At 35.4% G+C, this 25,364-nt stretch overlaps 1 protein-coding gene across 1 annotated transcript in view; it reads left to right on the forward strand.

Annotated features, from left to right (window-relative positions):
* ADAM10 (ADAM metallopeptidase domain 10) overlaps positions 1 to 25,364 on the forward strand; it is a 120,087-nt gene that overhangs the window by 26,266 nt on the left and 68,457 nt on the right. Inside the window, exons 2-4 of the mRNA XM_060097283.1 lie at positions 3,601 to 3,751; positions 15,284 to 15,402; positions 17,600 to 17,758. Of these exons, the coding sequence (XP_059953266.1) occupies positions 3,601 to 3,751; positions 15,284 to 15,402; positions 17,600 to 17,758 (429 nt within the window). The remainder of the gene's footprint in view (positions 1 to 3,600; positions 3,752 to 15,283; positions 15,403 to 17,599; positions 17,759 to 25,364) is intronic.

Genomic DNA, 25,364 nt, shown 5'->3' on the forward strand with positions numbered 1-25,364 from the left:
TGAGCACCCCAACTATTGAGCCTGAGCTCTAGAGCCCACGAGCCACAACTACTGAAACCTGCGTGCCTAGAGCCCATGCTCTGCAATAACAGAAGCCATGACAATGAGAAGCCCGTGCACTGCAAGGAAGAGTAGCCCCCGCTTACCGCAACTAGAGAAAGCCCACACGCAGTAACAAAGACCCAATGCAGCCAAAAATAAATAAAATAAATAAATTTAAAAAAGGAACAACAACAAAAAATCAATTAAGCAGAGAACTGCAAGGAGAAATAGAAAAAGTCATAATTACAGACAGAGATTTCAATACCTTTCTCTCAATACTAGAACAGGTAGATAGAAAATCATGAAGGGTAGAGAAGACTTGAACAACACTGTCAGCCAGTTGACCTGGTTGACATTTATAAAACACTGTACTCAATAAGTGCAGAGATTGACATTTCTAGAACACTCATCCATTAACAGCAGAATATACATTCTTTTCAAGTGTGCATGAAACATTGCAAGGATAGACCAAATTCTTGGTCATAAAATAAGTCTCAATGTATTTAAAAGGATTGATGTCATACAAAGTATGTTCTCTGGGTATAGTAGAATTAAATTAGAAGTCAATAAAAGAAAGATAACTGAAAAATTCCCCATATTTAGAATCTAAATAACAGACTTCTAAATAGCACATGAATCACAGAAGAAATCAAAAAGGAAATTAGAAAGTATGTTGAACAGAATGAAAATGGTAACACAGCATAACAGAATCTGTGGGATCTTGCTAAAGCAGTATTAAGGGAACATTTATAGCACTAAATACCTGGATTAGAAAAGAAAAGTCTTAAATCAATGGTCTTTACTAAAAAAAGAAGAGTGATTAAACTAAAAGTAAGTGGAGGAAAGAAAGATCAAAGTGAAAAATAAAAAAATAGAAAGCAGAAAAATAAGGAAAATCAAAGGAAATACAAGTTGGTTCTTGAGAAGATCAGTAAAATCAGTAAATCTCTAGCTATCCTGATCAGGACCAAAGAGTGAAGATAACAGATTACCAATATCAGGAATGAGGGAGGTAACATCACTATAGATTCAAAAGATATAAAAAACATAATGAGGGAATATTATGAACAGCTTTATCTCCATAACTTCAACAGCCTAGGTAAAATGGACAAATTCTTACCAAAGGTCACTCAAGAAGTAGATAACCAGAATAGCTGTTTATATATCAAATTGACGTCATTAATAACCTTTCACAAAGAAAATTCCAGGCCAAGATGGCTTCACTGGTGAATTCTATCAAACATTTAAGGAGGAAATAATACCAATTCTACATACATTTGTCTAGAAAATTGAAGAAGAGGTAATACTTTCAAGGTCTTTTTTTTATACTGATACCAAAACTTGACAAAGACAGTCCAAGAAAACTACAGACCAGTATCTCTCATGAACATAGAAAACAAAAATTCTAAACAAAATTATAGCAAATTGAATCCAACAGTATTATAAAGCATAATATACTATATTCAAGTGGGATTTATATCAGTAATGCAAGGTTGGTTTAACATTAGAAAATGAACAATTTTTTAAAAATTGAACTATAGTTGATTTGCAATGTTGTGTTAATTTCTGCTATACAGTAAAGTGATTCAGTTATACATACATACATACATACATACATATATATATATATATATATATATACACATATATATATATATATATATATATATACATTCTTTTTTTATTCTTTTCCATTATGGTTTATCACAGGATATTGAATATAGTTCCCTGTCCTATACAGGAGGACCTTGTTGTTTATCTGTTCTCTGTGTAATAGTTTGCATCTGCTAACCCTAAACTCCCACTCCACCCCTCCTCCATGCCCACCCTTGGCAACCACAAGTTTGTTCTCTATGTCTGTGAGTCTGTTTCTGTTTGCAGATAAGTTCATTTGTGTCATATTTTAGATTCCACATATAAGTGATACCATATGGTATTTGTCTTTCTCTTTCTGACTTACTTCACTTAGTATGATATTCTCTAGTTCTATCCATGTTGCTCCAAATGGCATTATTTTGTTCTTTTATGGCTGAGTTGTATTCCATTGTATATATGTACCACATCTTCTTTACCCATTCATCTGTTGATGGACATTTAGGTTGTTTCCATGTCTTAGCTATTGTGAATAGTGCTGCTATGAACATAGGGGGTGCATGTATCTTTTAAAAATTTTTATTTAATTTATTTTTGGCTGCATTGGGTCTTCATTGCTGCACGTGGGCTTTCTCTGGTTGCGGTGAGTGGGAGCTACTCTTCATTGCAGTGTGTGGGCTTCTCATTGTGGTGGCTTCTCTTGTTGTGGAGCACGGGCTCTAGGCGCGCGGGCTTCAGTAGTTATGGCACGAGGGCTTGGTAGCTGTGGCTCACGAGCTCTAGGGTGCAGGCTTAGTAGTTGTGGAACATGGGCTTAGTTGCTGTGCAGCATGTGGGATCTTCCCTGACCAGGGCTTGAACCCGTGTCCCCTGCATTGGCAGGCGGATTCTTAACCACTGTGCCACCAGGGAAGCCTGCATGTATCTTTTTGAAATATAGTTTTGTACAGATGTATACCTAGGAGTAAGATTGCTGGATTGTATGGTAACTCTATTTTTAGTCTTTTGAGGAACCTCCATACTGTTCTCTATGGTGGCTGCACCAACTTACATTCCTACCAGTAGTGTAGGAGGGTTCCTTTTTCTCCACACCCTCTCCAGCATTTATTGTTTGTAGACTTTTTAATGATGCCCATTCTGACTGGTGTGAGGTAGTACCTCATGGTAGTTTTGATTTGCACTTCTGTAATAATTAGTGATGTTGAGCATCTTTTCACGTGTCTGTTGGCCATCTGTATGTCTTCTTTGGAGAAGTGTCTATTTAGTTCTTCTGCCCATGAAAATCAGTCAATTTAATTTTCCATTATTAATAAACTAAAAAGAAAGAACCATATAATCATCTCTTTAAAAAATTTATTTACTTATTTTTATTGCAGTATAGTTGATTTACAATGTTGTGTTAGTTTCAGGTGTACAGCAAAGTGATTCATTTATACATATTTTATATATATGTATTTTTTCAGATTCTTTTCCCTTATAAGTATAATTCCCTGTGCTATACAGTAGGTCCTTGTTGGTTATCTATTATAATCATCTTAACAGATGCAGAAAGAGTGGGTGACAAAAGTCAACACCTCTTCCTGATAGTTTTTATCAGCAAAGTATTAATAGAAGATAACTTTGTCAACCTGATAAAGGACATCCTAGACAAACCTATGGCTAACATCAAAACGTGTGTGTGGTTAAAATTCCCATTATAATAAGTTTTTAGGGACTTCCCTGGCAGTCCAGTGGTTAAGACTCCATGTTTCCACTGCAGGGGGCGCAGATTCGATCCCTGGTGGGGGAACTCAGATCCTGCATGCCACACGGCATAGCCAAAAAAAAAAAAAAAGTATATGAAAATAAAGTACTAGGATTAGTGAAACAGTTTCATATTTATAGATATTTGAATAATCATGGAGTCATATCAGAACTAGAATGGGCCACAAGATGACATTAATTCAAATTGTTTATTTTTTATAGGTCAGTATGGAAATCCTTTAAATAAATACATTAGACATTATGAAGGATTATCTTATGATGTGGATTCATTACACCAAAAACACCAGCGTGCCAAAAGAGCAGTTTCACATGAGGACCAGTTTTTACGTCTAGATTTCCATGCTCATGGAAGGTGAGTAAATTTATGCTGTGTCTGAAGTTCCCATGTATTCAATCTATATTAAGAGAAGAAATTTATACCCTTAATTTTCCTTCTCTAATGGAAAGGTCCGCATTTGGAAATTCAGCCTATGCTGAAATTTGGTATAGACATTAAAAAATATTTTCTTTTAAAATGGATTGCCCTTTTTATGTTGTTAAGGAAGCAGTCACATTTAAATGTTTTAGGTTTATGAATCAGATCATCTATTGTATTATTAGAGGATGTGTCTTTAAAGAAGAGTCTATGTTTGTGGTTCAGCTAATTTTATGTGTTTTATGGCCTATGTGTCTGTTCTCTGGTGCCAACAGTGAAGATAGCTAGTTGTAGGCCATTAAATAAGTCAGTTAATTTCTCATTAACTCCATTTTATCAGCTCTAAAATGACAACTTGTAGACAGATGACCTACTATACTGCTTAATCCTCAGACAGAATTGTTAAGGAATAAAGAACAGGGAGCCAAGGGAGAGAGGTAAAAAAAAAATCACATTTATTTTGTCCTGTTGTGTACATAGCTGCTTTATATGCATTTTCTTATTTAATCTCTCTACACCCAAACAAGGTAAATCTTTTTATATCCAAGGAAACTAAGACTCACAGAAGTTAAATAACTTCTTTAAAGTTACGTAGCACAGATTTTACCTGGACCTGGCTGGTTCAAGACCCCATATTATTTTTTTCTTTGTCTGTTAGGAGTACTCAGATACAAAATCTTCAAGTATTCTTTGTCAGATTCTCTGCCTTGCCTGCTGTAATGAATAAGTCTATTCCTTTTGTACTTTTTCTGCAGTTGTAACCCTGATTTATTATTCACCTCCTAATAGGTTTCCCAGCTTCCATTCCATTTATCATTAAAGCTATCCTATGTACTGCTACAAGATGACTCTTCCTTAAATGCTTCCTTTTTCACGTCAGCTTATTGCTCTAAAGTGTTCAATTAATGATTGTTAGCCAGATTTCTTAACTGGGCTTTCAAGATTCTTTGTAAATTAACTCAAGTCTATTCTAAACTTACTTTGTTCCACTTCCTAATATTGTGTCTGTTTCATTCAGAATGAGCTTCTCATTGCTGAATATACCACGTACAGTTTGTTTCCTATATTATTTATCTTAAATTCTGATCACCTTTTAATACACAATTCAAGTTCTACTTCTTTGAAGCTTTATTTACACCTTCCTCTGAACCTTTAAATTACTTACCTGTACCGTTGGCATTGGTTCCATATCTCTTCCTTTTCATGTGTGTATTTCTTGTTTATTTTTCTGTAACTGTGTTTTTTCTTCCTCACAGGCAGACACATGCTACTATTTAGTGTGTCTGCTATTTGCCCTTATACTATAGACACTCAAGAAAGATTTTAATGGATGAAAAAAATCAGATAATAAGAACTGCTATGAAACAAAGTATTTTGCACATGGAAATTAATGCATTACTTAACTTAATTTCCATATTACAAAACAATGATCATTATAGAAAAAAGTACTTTCAAGTTATAAAATCTACTTTGTTTTGAAGGAAGAAAAAATTCATTTCAGGATCTGTTCTTCTAGATAAAAATTTTAGTGATGGCAAATCATGTAAATTTTTATGACCCTTAACCTCAGTAAAAATTTTAATTACCCATTCTTTATTGGTACCATGAAATAATAAGCAATCATTAAGCCTTCCTAAGTTTTTAATAACTATCTCAAAGTAAATTTAATGCTGTATTGCAAATATCATGTGACTGCCAAAAGGAAAAGTTGAGATTCTAGCTGCCTTTGGTTTGGATACCACATTTCTATTACATCATTAGATTTTTATTAGCTCCATTACATAATTCATATTGAACATATGGCAAAACCAAATCCCTACCTCCTTTTGTTTTTTTTTGGTACATGTGTGAGAGTAACTGAGAGAGAGTGTACAAGTACACGCTGTTATTTAGTTATTCTGATAGGAGCTGCAAGATGTGCGTAAGTCATTGTATAAGAAGAAAATGTGATATGGTGCTTTACAGATAAAATGCTGTACATATTCAAAGGGAGGAGGACTTACTTCTAGCTTAGGCTCTCAGCAAAGGACCTGGACCCAGGAAATCTCATTCTTTGTATTAGTGATTATCTTAGGTACTTTTAACAGAAATCTGTTTAATTAACTATATACATATACTACATTTTCTAGAATAGATCTGAATTCAGGAATTTAATTTTGTTTTCTCAATTATTATACTTGTATATTCACACTGTCTCAGAGTTTGTGCCCTAAAACATGGTTATTGTGACTACCTTATAACATACCTTAGTTAAAAATATGATGATCTCATAGTTTCATTTCTCCCTTTCCTTGAAATAGGCCTACAAAAATGACCTTGATAAATGTAATTATAGATTTCCTGCTAAGTTTCTTCTTCTTCCCTACCATATACAAAATGTTGGTTTTGGGTACTAGCACAGCCTCTGTAGGGTGTGGGTATGTGTGTGTGTGTGTGTGTGTGTGTCTTTCAGTATTAAAATCATTCTTTGTTCTGTTTGTTTTATGCCTAAGCACATGAACACAATTCTTTCAACCTGGCTTCCACGTTTCCTAAATAAGAAAGGGTGGATCACATCCCAAGTTTACAAATATCAGTGTTAAATGAAGGAATGTTGAGATTCTTTAAGCCTAATGTCCATTCTTGAGAATTCCATGAAAAACCATTGCTCTTTTTTTTTCTCTTCCAGTTTTATTGAGATATAATTGACATATAGCACTGTATAAATTTAAGACGTATAGCATAATAATTTGACTCATATACATCATGAAGTTACATTTTTTTTCTTGTGTGTATATGTATTTTTAAACATTTCCTTCATGTTTTGTTTTCCATTATATACTTTGGGCAATCAACTTTATTTTCTGGTCTTCTCACGACTTTGCTAACTTTACTGCCTTTCATAGATTTACATTTGAGTAGGAAGCTACTTAGTAAAGAACTTGTGATTTTTATAGGAAGTATAATATATGTATTGAAAGAGTCGTAAACTGGGTAGAGAAAGGAGTACTGTGGTAATTTGAAGCCTGAATGGTGTTCCCTTCTGACTTGACATGTGTTATCTAGAGATTCTTTTGAGCCTTAGCTTCCTTATTAGTAAAACCTTGAAGTATGGATGAGATAATGTTTAAGGCCTCTTCCTGCTTTAAAGTTCTACAAAATATATTAGTAACACTCAAGTAACTAAATTAAAAAGAACTCAAAACACTGTCTAGTCAGTAATAAACTATTTTTTATGCTTCTGTGTTTAATTGTTTAGGTACATAATAAATCAGAAATTGTTTCCATCTAATATGTGATTTGTATATAGTGTAAAAGATACCAAAATTTTATCTAAGTGCAGTACGATGTTTTGGAGTTTTCTTTTTTCTGATTTTGATAAGATAATTATTCCTGTAGCCTTAACTGTACATTTACAAACTGTTCAAAATAAATGGTCAGATAATTTGATTTGAAGTTTCTTTGCAGTTTGAGACTCAAGTTCTCCCTGCCTCTGAAATGTGAGGGTATCAAGGATGTGGCCCAGGTAACCTGTGAAAGGCATAAGTATTCTCTTTGGGTCCTGACTGGAGCTGGGTTACTCAGGAATTGTCTTGGACTTTATCTTTGACATATCATGAGTAGCGTAGCAGAAACCCAGGGTGCTTTTAACTCCATAGACAAACCAGCACATTTTAAGAAGCAGAAGTGAGAATCTAGGGAGCACAGATAGATGCCAGCTCATAAAGAAGAGCAACAGAATAAATTAGAATTGTGTAAAAATGCTATTGTTATGGATATGGAAAAACAAAATTAAAAAAAATACTGACCTGGCACTGAAAGCTATTCCAACAAGGTTTGAGCAAGTTTGAGCAAAAATTCCTAAAGGAAAATGGTATTTATTTGTACCTATTTTATGTCAGGTACAGTGCCCTTTAGCATATACTTTTGTTTAAGTATATTTCATACCACTCTTTGTCTCAGCAGTGGATTTTCTAAGATATGCAATTCTTAGTTATTGCCTGATTGCCTGATTCCTCGTTACACAGAAATTAAAAGCCTAACAAATATGTTTTTTAAAACTCTGAAGGCTACACTGGCTATTTGAATTACTTACTGAAATAAGAAATAGCAACTGAGTTGTGTTCACGTTAATTCTGTGTTGAAGAAGTTAAATTGGGAGCTGATGATGGCTCTGAGCTTAGCTTCTTGGATAAGATTTTAACATGAAATATCATTTTTATTTTTCATGTTTTTAAGCACTAACTAGGGTTTATGTGATATGAAGAGAGGGAATGAGTTTTAAAAAACTGAGCTTCCTCCTGTTTTGAAAAAGGAATGGAAATAAGAGTGTAAAAGTATTTCTTTTGTTTTTAATTTAATTAATTTAATTAATTTATTTATTTTTGGCTGCCTTGGGTCTTCATTGCTGCACGCGGGCTTTCTCTAGTTGAGGCGAGCGGGGGCTACTCTTTGTTGTGGTGCACTGACGTCTCATTGCGGTGGCTTCTCTTTGTTGCGGAGCACGGGCTCTAGGCACGCCGGCTTCAGTAGTTGTGGCACGTCGGCTCAGTAGCTTTGGCTCACGGGCTCAGTAGTTGTGGCGCATGGGCTTAGTTGCTCCACGGCATGTGGGATCTTCCCGGACCAAGGGTTGAACCTCTGTCCCCTGCATTGGCAGGCAGATTCTTAACCACTGCGCCACTAGGGAAGTCCCTGCTTCTCCTTAGCACAGGATAAATTTACTTATTTTTGCTTGAGTTTTAGTTTCACTTTTATCTTCTTCGGGAACTCTTGAGGAATCTCGTATATGTATTTTTGCTTATTTGAGGTAATCTATCTACCTCAGGGCCATCAGTAAAGCCCGGAACTGTGTTTTTCAAACTGTAGAACCCTAGAATTTCTTTGGAGGTTGCCTCAGGTTCTTCCCAATGGGCCGCAGGTGGGCTGACTCTGCCCTTTCCCCTTCTACCAACCTGTTCTGTTTAATCCTTTTTTTTTTGGAGGAGGCAGATAGTGGCTTCTTTAAGATAATTTGAAAAAGGACTTTGCTGTTTCAAAAGTATACTAGTGGAAGTAAACTAGATATTTGACTCATAGTAATATTTGCTGTTAATACTGGCAACTTGTCTTACAAAAATAATTTGGGTGGAGACTCTGTCAAGCATCTTTATTAAGAAGAAGGTGAATGTTACAAGGAAAAGAATACCTAGACATGTCAGGGATGGCTATTAAGTACTGTTTTATTTCTAGGAATCACTACCCAGGCCTACCATAACCTGTTCCATTTAGACACAGTAGACCTGTCTGGGACTGCTGGATTACAGACATACTTGGAAGCAAGGTTTTTGCTCTCAGGTTACTTCCCCCTGTTACCGAGGCTTTTTGTCCTAATATGACTTCAGTTCAAGGGATGCACCTTTAACTATTGCTGTTTTCTTCTGAGAGTCAGAGCCATATTATCTTTAGCCTAAATAGCTATCATATGGGAAAAGGCAACTTCTTTTCACTTTATATTCTTACTGTTCTAATATATAGAATGGTACCTCTTTAATATAGAAGGTATATGATCATCCAAAAACTTAAAGAATCATATCCTAGCATAATTAATTTTGTTGTTCTGTACCAAAGGTGGTTCTGGTACCTCTGTTTGTTTGTTTAGTTTAGATTTAGAGTGCTTTTCTCAAGCCTTAGAGGGGAAAACCAACTATTATTACCACATGGTACAACTGCATTTTCAAAGCACTGAGGCCCGAGATTTGAAATCTGTTTCGTGTATTTTTTCAAATTGCTGTCATTTGTTAGCTGATTTTGCCCTCCTATAATTTTACTCTATTCTTTATAACTTTACTATATGCCACTGAGGAAAGAATTATAATAGAACTACTATAATCAAGATGAGAGACAAAATACTATTGATTCATAGAATCAACATAGTGATTAAATCTAACAGTAGGAAAATATTCCCAGTGCAAATGATGTTCCTTATACAGAGCATCTTCCTCCTCAGAGGAAATCTAAAGTTTATCTTTGATTACAGTATACTATATTATAATAATAAAAAAAAGAGGGCTTACCTGGTGGCGCAGTGGTTGAGAATCTGCCTGCCAATGCAGGGGACATGGGTTTGAGCCCTGGTCTGGGAAGATCCCACATGCCGCGGAGCACCTGGGCCCGTGAGCCACAACTACTGAGCCTGCGCGTCTGGAGCCTGTGCTCCACAACAAGAGCGGCCGCAATAGTGAGAGGCCCACGCACCGCGATGAAGAGTGGCCCCCGCTTGCCACAACTGGAGAGAGCCCTTGCACAGAAACGAAGACCCAACACAGCCAAATAAATAAATAAATAAATAAATAAGGGAACTAAACTTACTGAAAGAAACATAGTAAAATGGGATTAATAATCAAAGGGAACTTCTTATGGTGGTGTTGTAAAGTAGAATTTTCAGTAAAATTCAAATAAGGTTATATTTTCACTTCTGTATCTTACTTGCATTTGTTCAGATTTTAAAAGGTGACTTGGTGAAGACTGATAATATTACATACATTAAGACTGCTACAACACTCAGCGTATATTAGCTTGACTGCTTCTGGCACATGCTTGAGAGGCATTCGTGGTATGACTGAAAGCAAGATGCAGAAACCAAATACTAGAGTTCTAGTCCTAATTCTAGTCTTGTGACCTGAGTCATACCCTTTGATAAAAATATTCATCGTGCTTCCTTTGCAATGTTACTGTGAGGACCGGATACAGTAATATGTGTGAAAGTGCTCTGAAAACTGTAAACCTATATAAATTTAAGAAGAATGTTATAATCTCATCATTATCATCACAATACTACTATCTCAAACAATTCTCTAGGGGCTTTTACCACTAGGAAGGGTATCTCTGCCCGCACAATTTTATTTTATACCCTAGCTTTTGGGAATACAATGATTTTTTTTTTAATGTTTATTTATTTATTTATTTGGTTGCGCCGGGTCTTAGTTGCGGCTCGTGGGCTCCTTAGTTGCAGCTCACCAGCTCCTTAATTGGTGCACGTGGGCTCCTTTAGTTGCAGCAGTTGGGCTCCTTAGTTGCGGCATGCAGTCTCCTTAGTTGTGGCATGTGAACTCTTAGTTGTGGCATGCATGTGGGATCTAGTTCCCTGACCAGGGATCAAACCTGGCCCCCTGCAATGGGAGCATGGAGTCTTAACCACTGTGCCACCAGGTAAGTCCCAGTACAATGATTTTTTAAAATTTATTTATTTTTATGGTGGCAAAATAACATGTAACTTACTATTTTAATCATTTTTAAGTGTACAATTCAGTGGCATTAGGTACATTCAAAGTGTTGTCTAACTATCACCGCGATTCATTTTTAGAGCTTTTTGATTATACCAAACAGAAACAATAACTTCTAATTCTGCCCTCCTACCAGCCCTTGGTAACCTGTGTTCTACCTTCTGTCTCTAGAAATTTGCCTATTCTAGGTCCTTCATAACTGGAGTCATATAATATGTGGCCTTTTGCATCTGGCTCCTTTCACTTAGCAAGTTTCTAATGTTCATATGTGTTGTAGTATATCAGAATTTCATTCCTTTTTAAGGCTGAATAATCCATTGTATGTACATACCAGTCATATGTACATCTTTTTTTTTGGCCGCGCCATGCGGCTTATGGGACCTTAGTTCCCTGACCGGGGATCGAACCTGGGCCCTTGGCCGTGAAAGTGCGGATCCCTAACCACTGGACCACCAGAGAATTCCCCATACATACATCTTGAAATCCATATGCTGATGAATATTAGGATTGTTTCCATCTTTTGGCTATTATGGATAATGCTGCCACACACACTGGTGTACAAGTATCTGAGTCCCTGATTTCCATTCCTTTGGGTATCTACATAGAAGTAGAATTGCTGGATCATATGGTAATTCTGTTTAACTTTTTGAGGAACCACCAAACTGTTTTCCCAAAATACAGTGATTTTTATAAGGCAGTGTTCACTGTAGTTTTTCTGACCTTTGGGCCAAAAGTTTAAGCAATTAAAGAATCAGGTTGGGACTTCCCTGGTTGTGCAGTGGTTAAGAGTCCTTCTGCCAGTGCAGGGGACATGGGTTCGAGCCCTGGTCTGGGAAGATCCCACATGCTGCGGAGCAAGTAAGCCCATGTGCCACACTACTGAGCCTGCGCTCTAGAGCCCGCGAGCCACAACAGCTGAGCCCGTGCGCCACAACTACTGAAGCCCATGCGCCTAGAGCCCGTGCTCTGCAAGAGAAGCCACTGCAATGAGAAGCCCGCGCACCGCAACAAGGAGTAGCCGCCACTCACTGCAACTAGAGAAAGCCCACGCACAGCAACGAAGATCCAATGCAGCCAAAAAGTAAATAAAATAAAATAAAATAAAAAGAATCAGGTTATGTTTTCAGATGATTTTTTTATTCAAGGCTTGTTGAGAAATTGGGAAGGTAGGATGTGTTCATCAGCTAATTATTATTATTACTTTATAATGTGTTGTCTGACAGGACTATTGCAAAGAATTTGCAATTTATATAAATATTAAAATAGTGTAAAGATATGAACTATCAAACAGATGGTAGTGGAATTAAAATTAGAGAACTGGAATCCAATGACTTAGTTAATGGAATAATATATCCAGCTTCTGATTATTCATTTGTAGTTGATCTGTTTCATGGATTGTGACAGAGTTTAATTCAGTCTGGCTTCTTCTACCATTTACCTGCCTTCCAGGCTCAACCTTGTTCCATTCCTTCTTTGTTTATATATGTTTCAAATGCACATTAATTTTGATATTAATAGAGCAGTGCATCTTGGGTGTATGATGTAAATTTGATTTTTTGTTTTATTATCTGTGTTGCTTCTTGACTCTATATGTGCATAATTGAAAACTGATTTTATATATGGTTTCAATCCAATTTAAATCAATAGTGAGAATAATGTTTTGTATATATGAGATATTTGCTTATGCAATCAATATTAAGATTAGAAGGGGCCTACTTCAAGTGTTCTTAAATTCTCTGTTACAACATCCCTCTAGGATTGCTATCTGCATAGACATGTAAAGTGATATAAAACTATTTTTTTGAGTAAGGATTGCAGCATAGATTGTTCTCATATTGAACTTAAATGTCCTTTCTGAAGCTTTTACTATTTTGGGGGAGGGAGATATAGAGTACTAATGCTGCTGCTTATAATGATTTTAAGGTAAAACAGTTTTGCTGAATAATAAATCCTGAATGACAAACATATTAAGCCCTTAGATTTTTACTGTTTAGTCTATTTAACAAAGATGCTCTTTTAGAGGTGGTATTTATATAGTAAATTAAAAGTGTATAAATGATAAATTAATGATTTTTCAAAATGTGATCCTTTAAAAAATAATGTGTGTATTTATACTCACATTTATGATCAAGAATTTCATGTCTATTAGTTGGTTAAAAGGAATTTTATGAAAAGGATATACAACAAGAATTCAGGCAAGATTCCTGTTTGTTTAGGATTGTCTTTTTTTGACTTTGTGGAGTTCCCATTTAGAAGATGTGTTTGGCTTTGTTGATTACTTGCTGCAGTAGATTGGAACGTTAAGGTTCTAAGGATGTCTTTCCTAGCCTACAGTCCTTGTCACAGTAGTTGGGAAGCCCTAGGAGTTTTTTGGTGAGAGGTTTAGGCAGGTAGAAATGAGTGCAGCTGCAAAATAAAAGGTTGCCAATACAGGAAATTAAGGGAAAAAGATAAAATAGTGTTCAGAAAGGGTGATACTCTATGAAGGTAATGGCTATATACCCAACTGTTGACCCCTATTCACTTGAAAAATTATTTGATTTTTTTCTTTAAAATCAACATTATTGAAGTATAGTTTACATAAAATATATTCATTTCAAGTGTATAGTTTAAGTTTTGGCAAATGTATACACTTGTGAACCACCATTCAAATCAAGGTGTAGAACTTTTCCATCAGAGCAAAAAATTCCTTCATTCCCTTTTGCTCTTAGTCTCTCCATCCCAGGCAACTACTGATCTGCTTTCTGTCACTAAAGATAGATTTTGCCTATTCTGGAATTACATATATATGGAATTATATATACTGTGTGCATTCTTTTGTGTTTTATAAAAGTACCTATTTTTAGTAGTTTGATGATTTTATTGCTGAATAGTTTGCTACTGTATGAATAAGCCACAACCTTTTTTTCTCTCTTTACTTGCTAATAGACATTTAGGTTATTTCCAGGTTTTGGCTATTATGAATAAAGCTGCTTTGGACATTTGTGTCCAATTGTTTGTGTGGACATATATTTTATATTTTCATTTCTCTTGGTATAGAATTGTGGGTCATAGGGTTTTTGTATGTTTACCTTTATAAGAAACAGCCAGTTTTCCAAAGTGATTGTACCATTTTTTACTTCCGCCAGCAATGTGTCAGAGTTCAAATTATTCCACATCCTACTAACATTTGGGGGTTGGCTAATTAAAGACTTTGGTTCATATTTACTGAGTAGAAATTGTGTTATATGCAGACCTTTATGGCAGTTATAAAAGAGACTTGATATAGTTTTTAAAGTTAAATAATGATAGCTACTTTGCTACCCTTTACATCTCCTTTGTGCCAGGTACTGTGTTAATGACTTTACATACGTTATAATCTCTAATCCTTAAAATGGTTCCAGAAAATAGAATGTGTTATCTTCATTTAATGGACAGGAATCCTGGGCTAGTAAGGATTTACTAGGCTTAAGATTTAGGCTTAAGATTTTGATTCTGAGTTTGATTCTAAAGCCCCAGATTTCTTTATTTAACTTTATTTCAGTATTTTGGTCTTTCCTTTTCCTTTATAGAGGACAGTTAGAATGAGTATGATTTCAGCTAATATCATGGTCCTTTGGGTTTGGGATCTCCAAATTGAACTGAGAAAGGTCTAAAAAGAATTAGAAGAAGATGCCCCAGGGAAAAATAAAGGAGTTGTAAAGTTTTCTGTGTGTGTGTGTGTCTGTCTTCCTGTATGTGTGTGTCTGTGTGTGAAAGAAAGAGCATACATACTTGCTTTTGTGAGAAGAGATGTTAAGTATCTAATTAGATGGCACTTCCTTATGTATTCTCTTATCTGAGTTGTGAATAATAGGGGAAAATGGAAAAGCTATGGAATTACTAGAGAGGGGAGACAGGTAGTGGTGAATTAACAGTAATTGGGTCACGAAGCTTGTTTTTATCTTCAAGCAACTTAGTTGCTGTTGGAATGATCTTGTTTCACCATGTGAGAATCAGTCTGTAGGCATTTATTTTTTTAATATATCCCTAGATGATTGCTGTTTAATTGTATGTGAGTTGTATCACAGTGTTAGCTTGAATTTCAGAGCAGAATTTTTATAAGAAAATCTTGGCCAGTTATTTCCCAAATAGACAAATTGTGTGAAACAATTCACATTTTGCAGATTTTTTTAATTAAAAAAATAATTGTTTAAATTTGGATCCTTTTAATTTCATTTTTTTTCCTTTCCTACCCTGTTTGCAGACATTTCAACCTACGAATGAAGAGGGACACTTCCCTTTTCAGTGATGAATTTAGGGTGGAAACATCAAATACGGTACTTGATTATGATACCTCTCATATTTACACTGGACATATTTATGGTAAGTTGAACCTTAAAAGAACCCTCTTTAATTTTTTTCTATACAAGGAAATATATGCATTTTGAAGTATAGGCAAATATTTCAGAAAGATGGGATAAATCCTGGGGAGATTTGAGTGTATCGTGAAGAGCAATGGGCTTTGAAGAATGAAGTAATTCTTGGATCAACCTTTACATATATGTTTAGTATTGAATTATGCAGCGTCTGACTTCTGAAAGGTAAGAAGTTTTGACTCTCTCATTACCTCCAAACTGTTAGGTTTTAAAAAAATTTTTAATGATTTATATAATTTTCTGATCTTCCAGGCAAGGAATTAACAGTAACTTAACTGTTTTATAACGAAACTGTAAAGATTATCTTAACAGCCAAAAATAATGTGACAAAGTCGTTCATAGGAAAATCCTCCCAGGGCCTTCCTTCCTCTGGATCTATTTGCTTTTTGTTCACAATTCTAATGAATTTCTCTTACTACACCAGATTTAAAAAGATATTAGGGAGATGGGGGGCACACTTATTAGCCCAATGGAAAATTATATCTGTCAGCTTAGTAATGTAGGGAGAACAGAGCAATTGATGGAAGTCGTAAAAAAGTTAAAAAATCAAAGTCTTCTGGAGGTATTAGGGGCAAAATATCATTGAGTTATAACTGTATGTTAATAAATACTCAAGATGATCCTATTTATTAAGAGTTATTAAAGTTAATTGAAAGTTAAATTTCATTTCTACATATTAGAGAGATTTCCACTCAAAATCCTGACTTGAAAAATTAAATGCTTTGAGAAAGATTTCTTTTTTTTTCTTATGATGATGGGTAAATGAGACATTTCTGTACTTAAAATTTCTTATTTGTAGATCAAGCGTAGTTAAAAAATTAAAAGTTTTTTTGTATTCTTATAATTCTTCAATGGAAAAGGAAAGTGTTTTTCCATAGGTCAAGATTTCTAATGTTAGATTATAGTTTTCTGTTATTTTCTTGATCATTTACCTTGCTGGGCAAGTAACTTAGTAGTCTCCCAGCCCCCCGCCCCCCCTTTTTTTTTGGTAGGTGACAGTCAAAAAGTGTACAAGACTAAATGAGTTTGCAGATAAACATCATATCATTTAAAATACAAAGGTCTTGGAGTCAGCTTCAGTCTATGATTAACTTAAAGTCAACTAATTACTGTTAATCTACAACTTAGAAATAGCAGAAAGCCTGATTTTTGTTTTAATGAGAAATTTTTGAATGGCAAATTTAACTTTTAAAGCCCCCTCCTAACTTCCCACCTCTTCTTATCATTTGATGTTTGGTACTCAGCTTTTCTTTATGACCGAACCAAAACTACCTTTTTTCTTATAATTGTCTTTCCCTAAAGAAGTATAATTGATGGGACACTATCATGAACCTTTTTCCAATATCTTAGAAAGAATTGTTGGCATACTTTTGTTCAAATTGCTTCTGAAATATTTAATACTGTCTTATTTTTATTTTTATTATTTTTATTATTTTTATTTATTTATTTTTTTTGCGGTACGCGGGCCTCTCTCTGTTGTGGCCTCTCCCGTTGCGGAGCACAGGCTCCGGACACGCAGGCTCAGTGGCCATGGCTCACGGGCCCAGCCGCTCCGCGGCATGTGGGATCCTCCCAGACCGGGGCACGAACCCGTGTCCCCTGCATCGGCAGGCGGACTCTCAACCACTGCGCCACCAGGGAAGCCCCTGTCTTATTTTTAAAATGTATTTATAAAACCTACTGGTGGTAAGGAAGCTAAAAGTTTCGTGCAGAATATATTAGGTGGGAAAGGAACTTTTTTCTTATGGCAATTAGAGTAGAAATTCAAAAGATACTTTAATATCTTTATTTTGAAAGTGTATATTTTATCAGTGGATCTGCTTGCCTCTAAGTTTATTTAAGTCATTTTTTTGAATGGCTATTGCATGCATACCAGGCACTGTTCTAGGTTCTGGGAATTTGATTGTCAGCAAGACAGATGTTCCATTTTTCATTGTTGTTACTATATATATACTGTATATATTTTAACTAAGTTCCAGTTGTTGTTCACATTCAGGTTGATATGTTTTATGTGAAAATTAATTTCCCCGGTAAATTTGTATTTAGTTTTTTTCTCAATACATAAGAATGGCTTTATAAAGGAGAATGAATTTAACATTCATGTGCAAATCAAATTTTTAAGAGTTTGTGGCTTTCATTAATAGGTGAAGAAGGAAGTTTTAGCCATGGGTCTGTTATTGATGGAAGATTTGAAGGATTCATTCAGACTCGTGGTGGCACATTTTATGTTGAGCCAGCAGACAGATATATTAAAGACCGCACTCTGCCATTTCACTCTGTCATTTATCATGAAGATGATATTAGTAAGTACTTAAATTTTGCAAAGAGTATATAAATAGTTAAAACTATGTGGAGACAAATGAAACCTGAGCTGTTTTCTTTCCTAAGCTATTAATCAGGCTAGAAAATAGTTTCACAACTAAAATCTCAATTAAAGAATAGATCTATGTAGTTGAGACAATATCATTGTCAGTCTGTGCCAGTACTACTTTGTTGATATGCTATGAGTCAACCAACTCCGATTGAACTGGAAATTCTATATTGTGATATCATCCAGTCATTTAATGCTGTAACACCTTTGTGTGTGTGGCCTACTGAAGCATCATCCTCTTATGTAAATTTCAGTGTGGGTATTTGCATAGTATTTAAAGAATATTTTAGATATTTTTGTAATTTCTAAGCCTTATGAGTATTTCTTTTTGGAATCTTGAAATGACTTCCACTTGGTAAGACTTCAGATTTATCTTTATGGATTTTGTTCTCGACCGTGGTCTTTATATATGGTAATTTGTTGGGAGAGCTCTTTTTCTGTGTTTTAAGAGTAGAAAATGTATTTAGACTTCCCCTTTTCATTCTACCATTGTCTGTATATCCATAGTCATTTAATCACTAGAATGCTGTAATGAAATGACCCAGAAATACATTCCTCTAAGTCACAGGCCTCTTGAATACTCATATTTTATTTTTGACTGTAGTAAGAGTAGTCTATCAATTTTTGCCTATTTTCCTTATTTGGCAGCTTCCAGGCTTCATTTTCCTTTCTACATATAGAAATTTGTTGTCAGTAATTTCGTTCTCACCCCTGGTAATGTACTGGAAAGTCTTAATCATGTCGACTTCTTGCTTTATCAGCTCTGACAGTTTCTGTACTTAAGTCTGTCCAACTGCTTGTCATCTCTAATGCTCGATTACTATAGAAAATAGCATAATTATTCTAGATAGAATACATTTATGATTTTGGCTACTTGTTAAATCATAAATTCGTTAATGACACTTGTGCACATTTTTGCTCATCCCTATCTGATTCCTTTTCCAATTTCCCCTCCTGGTATTTCAGACCCTCCTCAAGCTCCAAACTACAGTCTTCCTTCACAAGCTAGAGTATGAATTCCTTTGCTTTCCTTTCTTTCTGCCAGTAGAATTATCATCTACTTCATTTGTATGTTACTTTGTAATTTTCTGAGTAATTTAATCATTTTGCAGGTTTACCTCCCCTATCAGGGTGTGTAAGTTCTCCAACTGCAGTTTCTGTTTCTTTTGCTCCTTTAACATTTCAGATATCATTTATCTCTGCAGCAGTTTCTTCACTGATACTTAATAAAGTCCTGCAACATTTTCCCTATAATGTTTTCTCAAAATCAAACAAGACCTTTGGGAAAGAAAGGAGAGGAAGAAATGATTGTCAGATTTTGAACTGATGATTTCCTTCCCATGATATTGTAGTCAAACATTTTCCTTTGCTTTGTATGTCTTATAAGTATCTTCAACTGTGTTTGTTCTGCCTTTTATGATTTCTGTTGTTTTGTCTTCTCTCTCATTTCCTTTCTTCTCTTATCTACTTGTATGTAGTTTAAGAATGTTCTGCTCTTTTTTCATACTTGTGTTTCTTCCTCATCATATAATTGCATTTCTTTCACTTTGCATCTTATAGTAATTTTCAAAAATCTCCCTTTATTTCAGCCTTTTCTTTTTCCCCAAAGGTGATGAGTTAGCTTGCAGAATCAGTGACATTGGATGCAACTTAGTTTTCTGTTCCTTTTGGCATTTAACTTTACCATTGATTTCAGTGCTTAACTCGTACTTGTCTTGGTAAACATATATTCATGGTAAGGAGATTTTTTCATGTTCTGCTTGTTATTACGTGCCAGTAGTGGTATTAGAGCCTAAAAACAGCAATGTTTAGAGTGATTTTGTTTGTAACTTTTTCTGATAAATAGAAATGTAATGATATGAGGATAAGAGTATGGGAAGCAATTGCCTTAAACAGAATTTTTAATGCTTGCAGATTTAGACAATTACTTTTGAAAAACTATCTGAAAATCTGTCAAGTTAACTACAAAAGGAAAGCACCCATGTATTAACCATTTAGTTTTTAAATAGTTGCTCTAGTCTAGATTCTAGACCAAGGGTTGGCATCTTTTTCTGTAAAGGTCCAGATAGTAAATAATTTGTCTTTGTGGGCCATATTTGCTCTGTTGCAGCTGAATTCTGCCATTGTAGTATGAAAACAGCAATAGGAAATATGTAAATGAATGAGCATGGCTATGTTCCAATAAAACTTACTGACACTTAAATTTGAATTTCATGTAATCTTAACATGACACAAAATATTATTCTTTTAATTTTTTCCCACCATTTGAAAATGTAAAAACCATCTTTAGCTTTCATGCCAAACAAAAGGACTCATTTATCTAGCAGGCCGTTGTTTGCCTACCACTCTTCTAGAGGATGGCTAGATAAATTTACTTTTTTTAAAATTGAAATATAGTTGACATACAATATTATGTTAGCTTCAGGTGTGCAACATAGTGACTTGACATTTAAATACATTATGAAATGATCACCACGATAAGTCTAGTAACATCTGTCACCATACAAAATTATTACAGTATTATTGACTGTATTCCTTATGCTGTATGTTACCTCCCCGCAACTTACTTATTTTATAATTGGAAGTTTGTGCCTTTTAATCTCCTTGACCCATTTCGCCCAGTCTCCTACTCCCCTTCCCTTTGGCAACCACTGGTTTGTTCTCTGTATCTATGACTCGGTTTCTGTTTTGTTTCTTTTTTTTTTTTTTTTTAAGATTCCACATGTAAGTGAAACCACATGGTATTTGTCTAGATTAAATTTACTTTTAATTGGCCCTTTAACCTCTCTGTGTAGAATACTTAAGGTTCTAATAATATTAGTCGTAGTACAAGTAGTTATTACTCTTTGATGTATAACCAGCACCATATAAAGTTCTTTGCTTACATTATTTTGTTAAATCTTCACAATAACCCTGTGAGGTATATAAGCACACATGTTATCCCCACTTTATAGATGAGGAAACTAAGCCTTAGAAAACTTATGTCACTTGATTGTGGATCTTGTGTTCTTAACCACGTGTCTTCTGCTTCACTCCTGGAAGAAAGCTGTAAATTCTCACTGCCATTATTCCAAGGATTTCTGGGTCTTCTCTGAAATCTGTAATAACACATTTGCATCTATTGCTGTTTAGAGCCAAATTATTTCCCTAACATATCTAGCAATGGATGCTTTATTTCACAACTAATAAAAAGGGAGAGGATGTCCCTTTATTATTTAATAATAATATTATTATTATTTTCATATAATTTGCTTAAGTGCCAGTAATTTATTTTTACAGCTAAAGTACTGCATGGCTGTTTAGATCATTGTGTATATGCTTGATTGAATTTGGTGTCCCTGTATTTGTTATTTTCAGTGGAAGCAAATAACAGGGGAGGCACGCCAACTTTGGATAGGAATCCTGATGAGAATTTGGCTACCCTCCTCTTAATACTGTTTTTGCAACTCTAGGCATGAATATATGAAACCACCATGGAAAATGATGCTGATATTCTGGAGAACCTTAGGGAATGGCTTCTAAGGCTGTACCAGAACACAGAGACAGTTTTCAGTGAAAATATTTAATAACTTCTAGATGCTTTGATATCCAGTTAGATGTGAAGGTGATAACTACGTGTAGTTATCAGCTTAAAATTCATACTTGTTCAATTCTATACTTAGGTGGTAAAAAACACTCTCTTCTAGGACATAGGAGTGTGAACAATTATGACAGGGTAAGAACACCATTTAGTCCTCTGCCTCTTGGCCCAGTTTATTTTAAAGAAACTGGGAAAAACATTGTCCCATAAACTATACTGCTAGTCTTAGTAATATGAATAGCTTTTAGGAATGACTGACTGTATGATTGCTTGGAATCATTAGTTGTAAATAGTGGACCTTTGCACCCTTTTGTATACTACCTTTCTGAGAGGCAAAGGTCTAAGTAATTTTCCCATGCTGTACTTATAAAGAAATATTTTGTTTCTGAACTAAAAGATATTTTAAGTAAATACATGAAGCCACAGAGTAAGAGTGTTTAGGTTTATTCTTTCACTTCACATTATTTATTTTCCTTTGGGTGGTATAGGAAAGCCCAAAGAGCTTGAATTTGCCTGTGCCTCATAGTATTGTATCAATAGTAGGTTACTCTTACTTTCAGTGTGTGTGCTAGCTGTAACTGTACTTATCGCTTCTTTCTCTTGTGCTTCAATGGGAAGACTCCTTATTTCTTGTTCTGAAAAATTGAGACTGTTAAATTTTACTTAACCAGTTCAAGGTGAAGGCCTCCTTCCGGTAGAAGCCTCTTCATTTGTGAAACTTCAGGATATTGCTTTTAATAAACCTTAAAAAAAATCAATTAGTTTCATATTGTGTTTTTGAAGTTGTGGATGTAAATGAGTTTTGTCATAGTCACTAAGACTTCCAACTCCTTTTGTGTCACTGTTAGTGGAAAGGAGGGACAAAGGATAGAAGGAAAAGAGGAAAGGAAGAATTGAATTGGAAAGTATTGATAATGACTAGCATTGTTCAAATCTGACATTGTTAGATTGTCACATTTTCCTTCCAGAGGTACCAGGAAGTTCTGAGGATTATCGTGGAAAGTTTCTATATGTGCTTAAGGTCCAGTCTGAGCTTGGAAATGTGCTTATGTGTATGGAATTGTGACAAACTGTGGTAGACACTTGGAAAGATTAAGGAATGGAGTGTTCTGATTGATAATTCAGTAGCAGAATGGCTTAAGACTATGATAGGAAGTGCCCATGACTTCAGAACTCCCATAGAGTATACAAGTTTATTGGTTAATCTCTATACTGTATGTTTTAATTCACATGTTTTACTTAGCATTGATGTTAAATACTTAATTTTCTTAAGCAAAGTGACAGTATTTAAAAGAAATATAAGAATTTAGTGGCATTGTTGACTCTGTTTTTGCTTTTTTTTCCCCTGAGTTAATCTCTAGGGAAATATAATTTCTCCAAATAGTTCTCAGGCACAAATGAAGAAAAGTTGAGAAGCTTGTGAGAAATGGTAGCTATTTGAAAAATATTTAATTAGAAATGTGAGATATTTAATTGGGAACACATTTAAAAAAACCGATTAGGGCCTCCCTGGTGGCGCAAGTGGTTGAGAGTCCGCCTGCCGATGCAGGGGATGCGGGTTCGTGCCCCGGTCTGGGAGGATCCCATGTGCCGCGGAGCGGCTGGGCCCGTGAGCCATGGCCGCTGAGCCTGCGCGTCCGGAGCCTGCGCGTCCGGAGCCTGTGCTCCGCAACGGGGGAGGCCACAGCAGTGAGAGGCCCGCATACCGCAAAAAAAAAAAAAAAAACAGATTAAAAAGAGGCAGTGAGGGATTTAATTCTTTTTGCAGAATTTGGAGGAAATATGCCCAGCCCTTTTATATTATTCAATCACAGTTTATTTTGTTTTATTTATGTAAATAAGACTCAAGTTGCGAACACTTTAGATCAAGGTGTTTTCTGATTGGTTACCATATGTATCGGGTTAGCCAAAAAATGCATTCAGGTTTTTCCATAAGATGTTACGGAAAACCCAAATGAACTTTTTGGCCAACCCAATATATATTTGTGTATGTATTTATTTAAAAACATAAATAGAAAATATTTTGGCTGCATAATGATCATTTCAGAAACATAAGATTATTTAAAAATAAAAGAGCTCTTATATTGTAAAACAGCTTTAAAACTCATCCTAGAAAGTAAAATTATATTTGGAAATTTTGTTCTTTTTTTCCGAGAAATATCACCTCATGACTGTGTTTTGCAGTGTTTGAGATGTTTTTACAAACAGATTGAATAAGAAAATTAATTCATTGTACATCTGAATATTGCATAAAGATGCAGTTTTTAATAAGTTGTCATTATACTGTCAAGTCATGTTTTGAGAGTTTGGAAAAAGTTTATAGACATTTGATGTGATAGTAAGAAGAATGAATTTGAAAGTTTTAAATTAAGACTTCACAAGCATATGCATTTAAAAAATAGGGATTTTCTTTTGGGGGGCATTGTTTCTTCATCATACCTCATCAGCAAACTGTTCATGGAAAATAGAGTTTTCTGGAGTAGACCAGAAGATTGATGTAGTTCTGAATTCAATAGAATTCTGTAACTTTAGTACGATTGCAAAAGGGACTAGAATTAGTTCTAAACGCTAAGTTTGAAGATGATGGAAACTGAAGCCTAAAGAGTCTTAAGCAACTTGGGCAAGATATTTTCATGGCAAGGATCCATGTTTCCTGGCTTTTACTCCAGTACTTTTTAGTTACATTGTTAAATTAGTAGAGACTTGTTTAAAGGTGGCTAAAGTCAAGGGACTTAATGACGGTAAAGACAATTATTGTGAAGATTAAAAAAAAGATTAGGAGAAAGCTAAGGCTTTATTTTTGGTATCATTGTTGATTTTGCAGAAGTGTGGCTATCCTCCCTACTGAAAAATAGAGTAATTTTACATTTTACGTTCAACTTTTATGAGTGATGAGTTACAGAAAAACTAGTAGAAGTAGCATTGAGTATATATGTGTGTATGCACTAGGGATAAGAGGCGCTAAAACTAGGTCTTTCACATCTCTTCTAGCACAATTCAGTGCTTGACGTTTATGCTAGCGACCTTGTGGGTGTGCCTGAGGACATTGGTCTAGGACTTGGGCCCTGTAAAGAGTTGCTTTAGGGCCTCCCTGGTGGCGCAGTGGTTGGGAGTCCGCCTGCCGATGCAGGGGATGCGGGTTCGTGCCCCGGTCTGGGAGGGTCCCATATGCCGAGGAGCGGCTGGGCCCGTGAGCCATGGCCGCTGGGCCTGCGCATTCGGAGCCTGTGCTCCGCAACGGGAGAGGCCACAACAGTGAGAGGCCCGCATACCGCAAAAAGAAAAAAAAAAAAAAAAGAGTTGCTTTACATTGTGATATAAGATTTATTATAAAAATGTTAAATTCTGTTCATGGTTTATAAATTTGGAGATTAGATAATCTCCATAAGCAATCTTGTTATCTTATATTTATATTCAGAAATTAGACTAGGAATTCAATGATGTGGATTTTACTGCTTTCAGCAACTGTAGAGGTTTAGAATTGCTGGGGAAGGAAAAAATTGCCCTCTGCCCTTTTTAGGTTCTTCTACCTGGTCTAAGAATTAAGTTGACATGAGACAGATGAAAAGGAGAAAATCAAATTTAATTATGTATGTACGAGGTCTCCATCAGAAAAATGAGGCCCCAGTTAGGCAATTGAGGTTTATATGGCATTTGAGAGGAGAAGGGGCTAGGGGTTTGGTACTTCAAGGGGGAGGGAAAAAATTATAGGAAGATGGAAAAGCAAATGTTGGATAAACAAATGTTTGCTCTGCCATGCAGGAACAAGGGGACACAGAGAGGACTTTGTCTCTGGGACCTGCCAAGTTCCTCCTACCACACCTAGCCCATTTTCTTTGTAGATCTCTCTGTTGATAGTGCTGTTCCTGAACCAGGCCCTTTATCTAAATTCTTCTAGGCAGTTAAAGGGCAGGTAAAAAGAAAGACTTCCTTAGTCTTCTGTTTCTTAAAAATAATC

Source organism: Mesoplodon densirostris, chromosome 4 (assembly GCF_025265405.1).
Source record: "Mesoplodon densirostris isolate mMesDen1 chromosome 4, mMesDen1 primary haplotype, whole genome shotgun sequence".
In the NCBI taxonomy this organism is placed as follows: domain Eukaryota; kingdom Metazoa; phylum Chordata; class Mammalia; order Artiodactyla; family Ziphiidae; genus Mesoplodon; species Mesoplodon densirostris.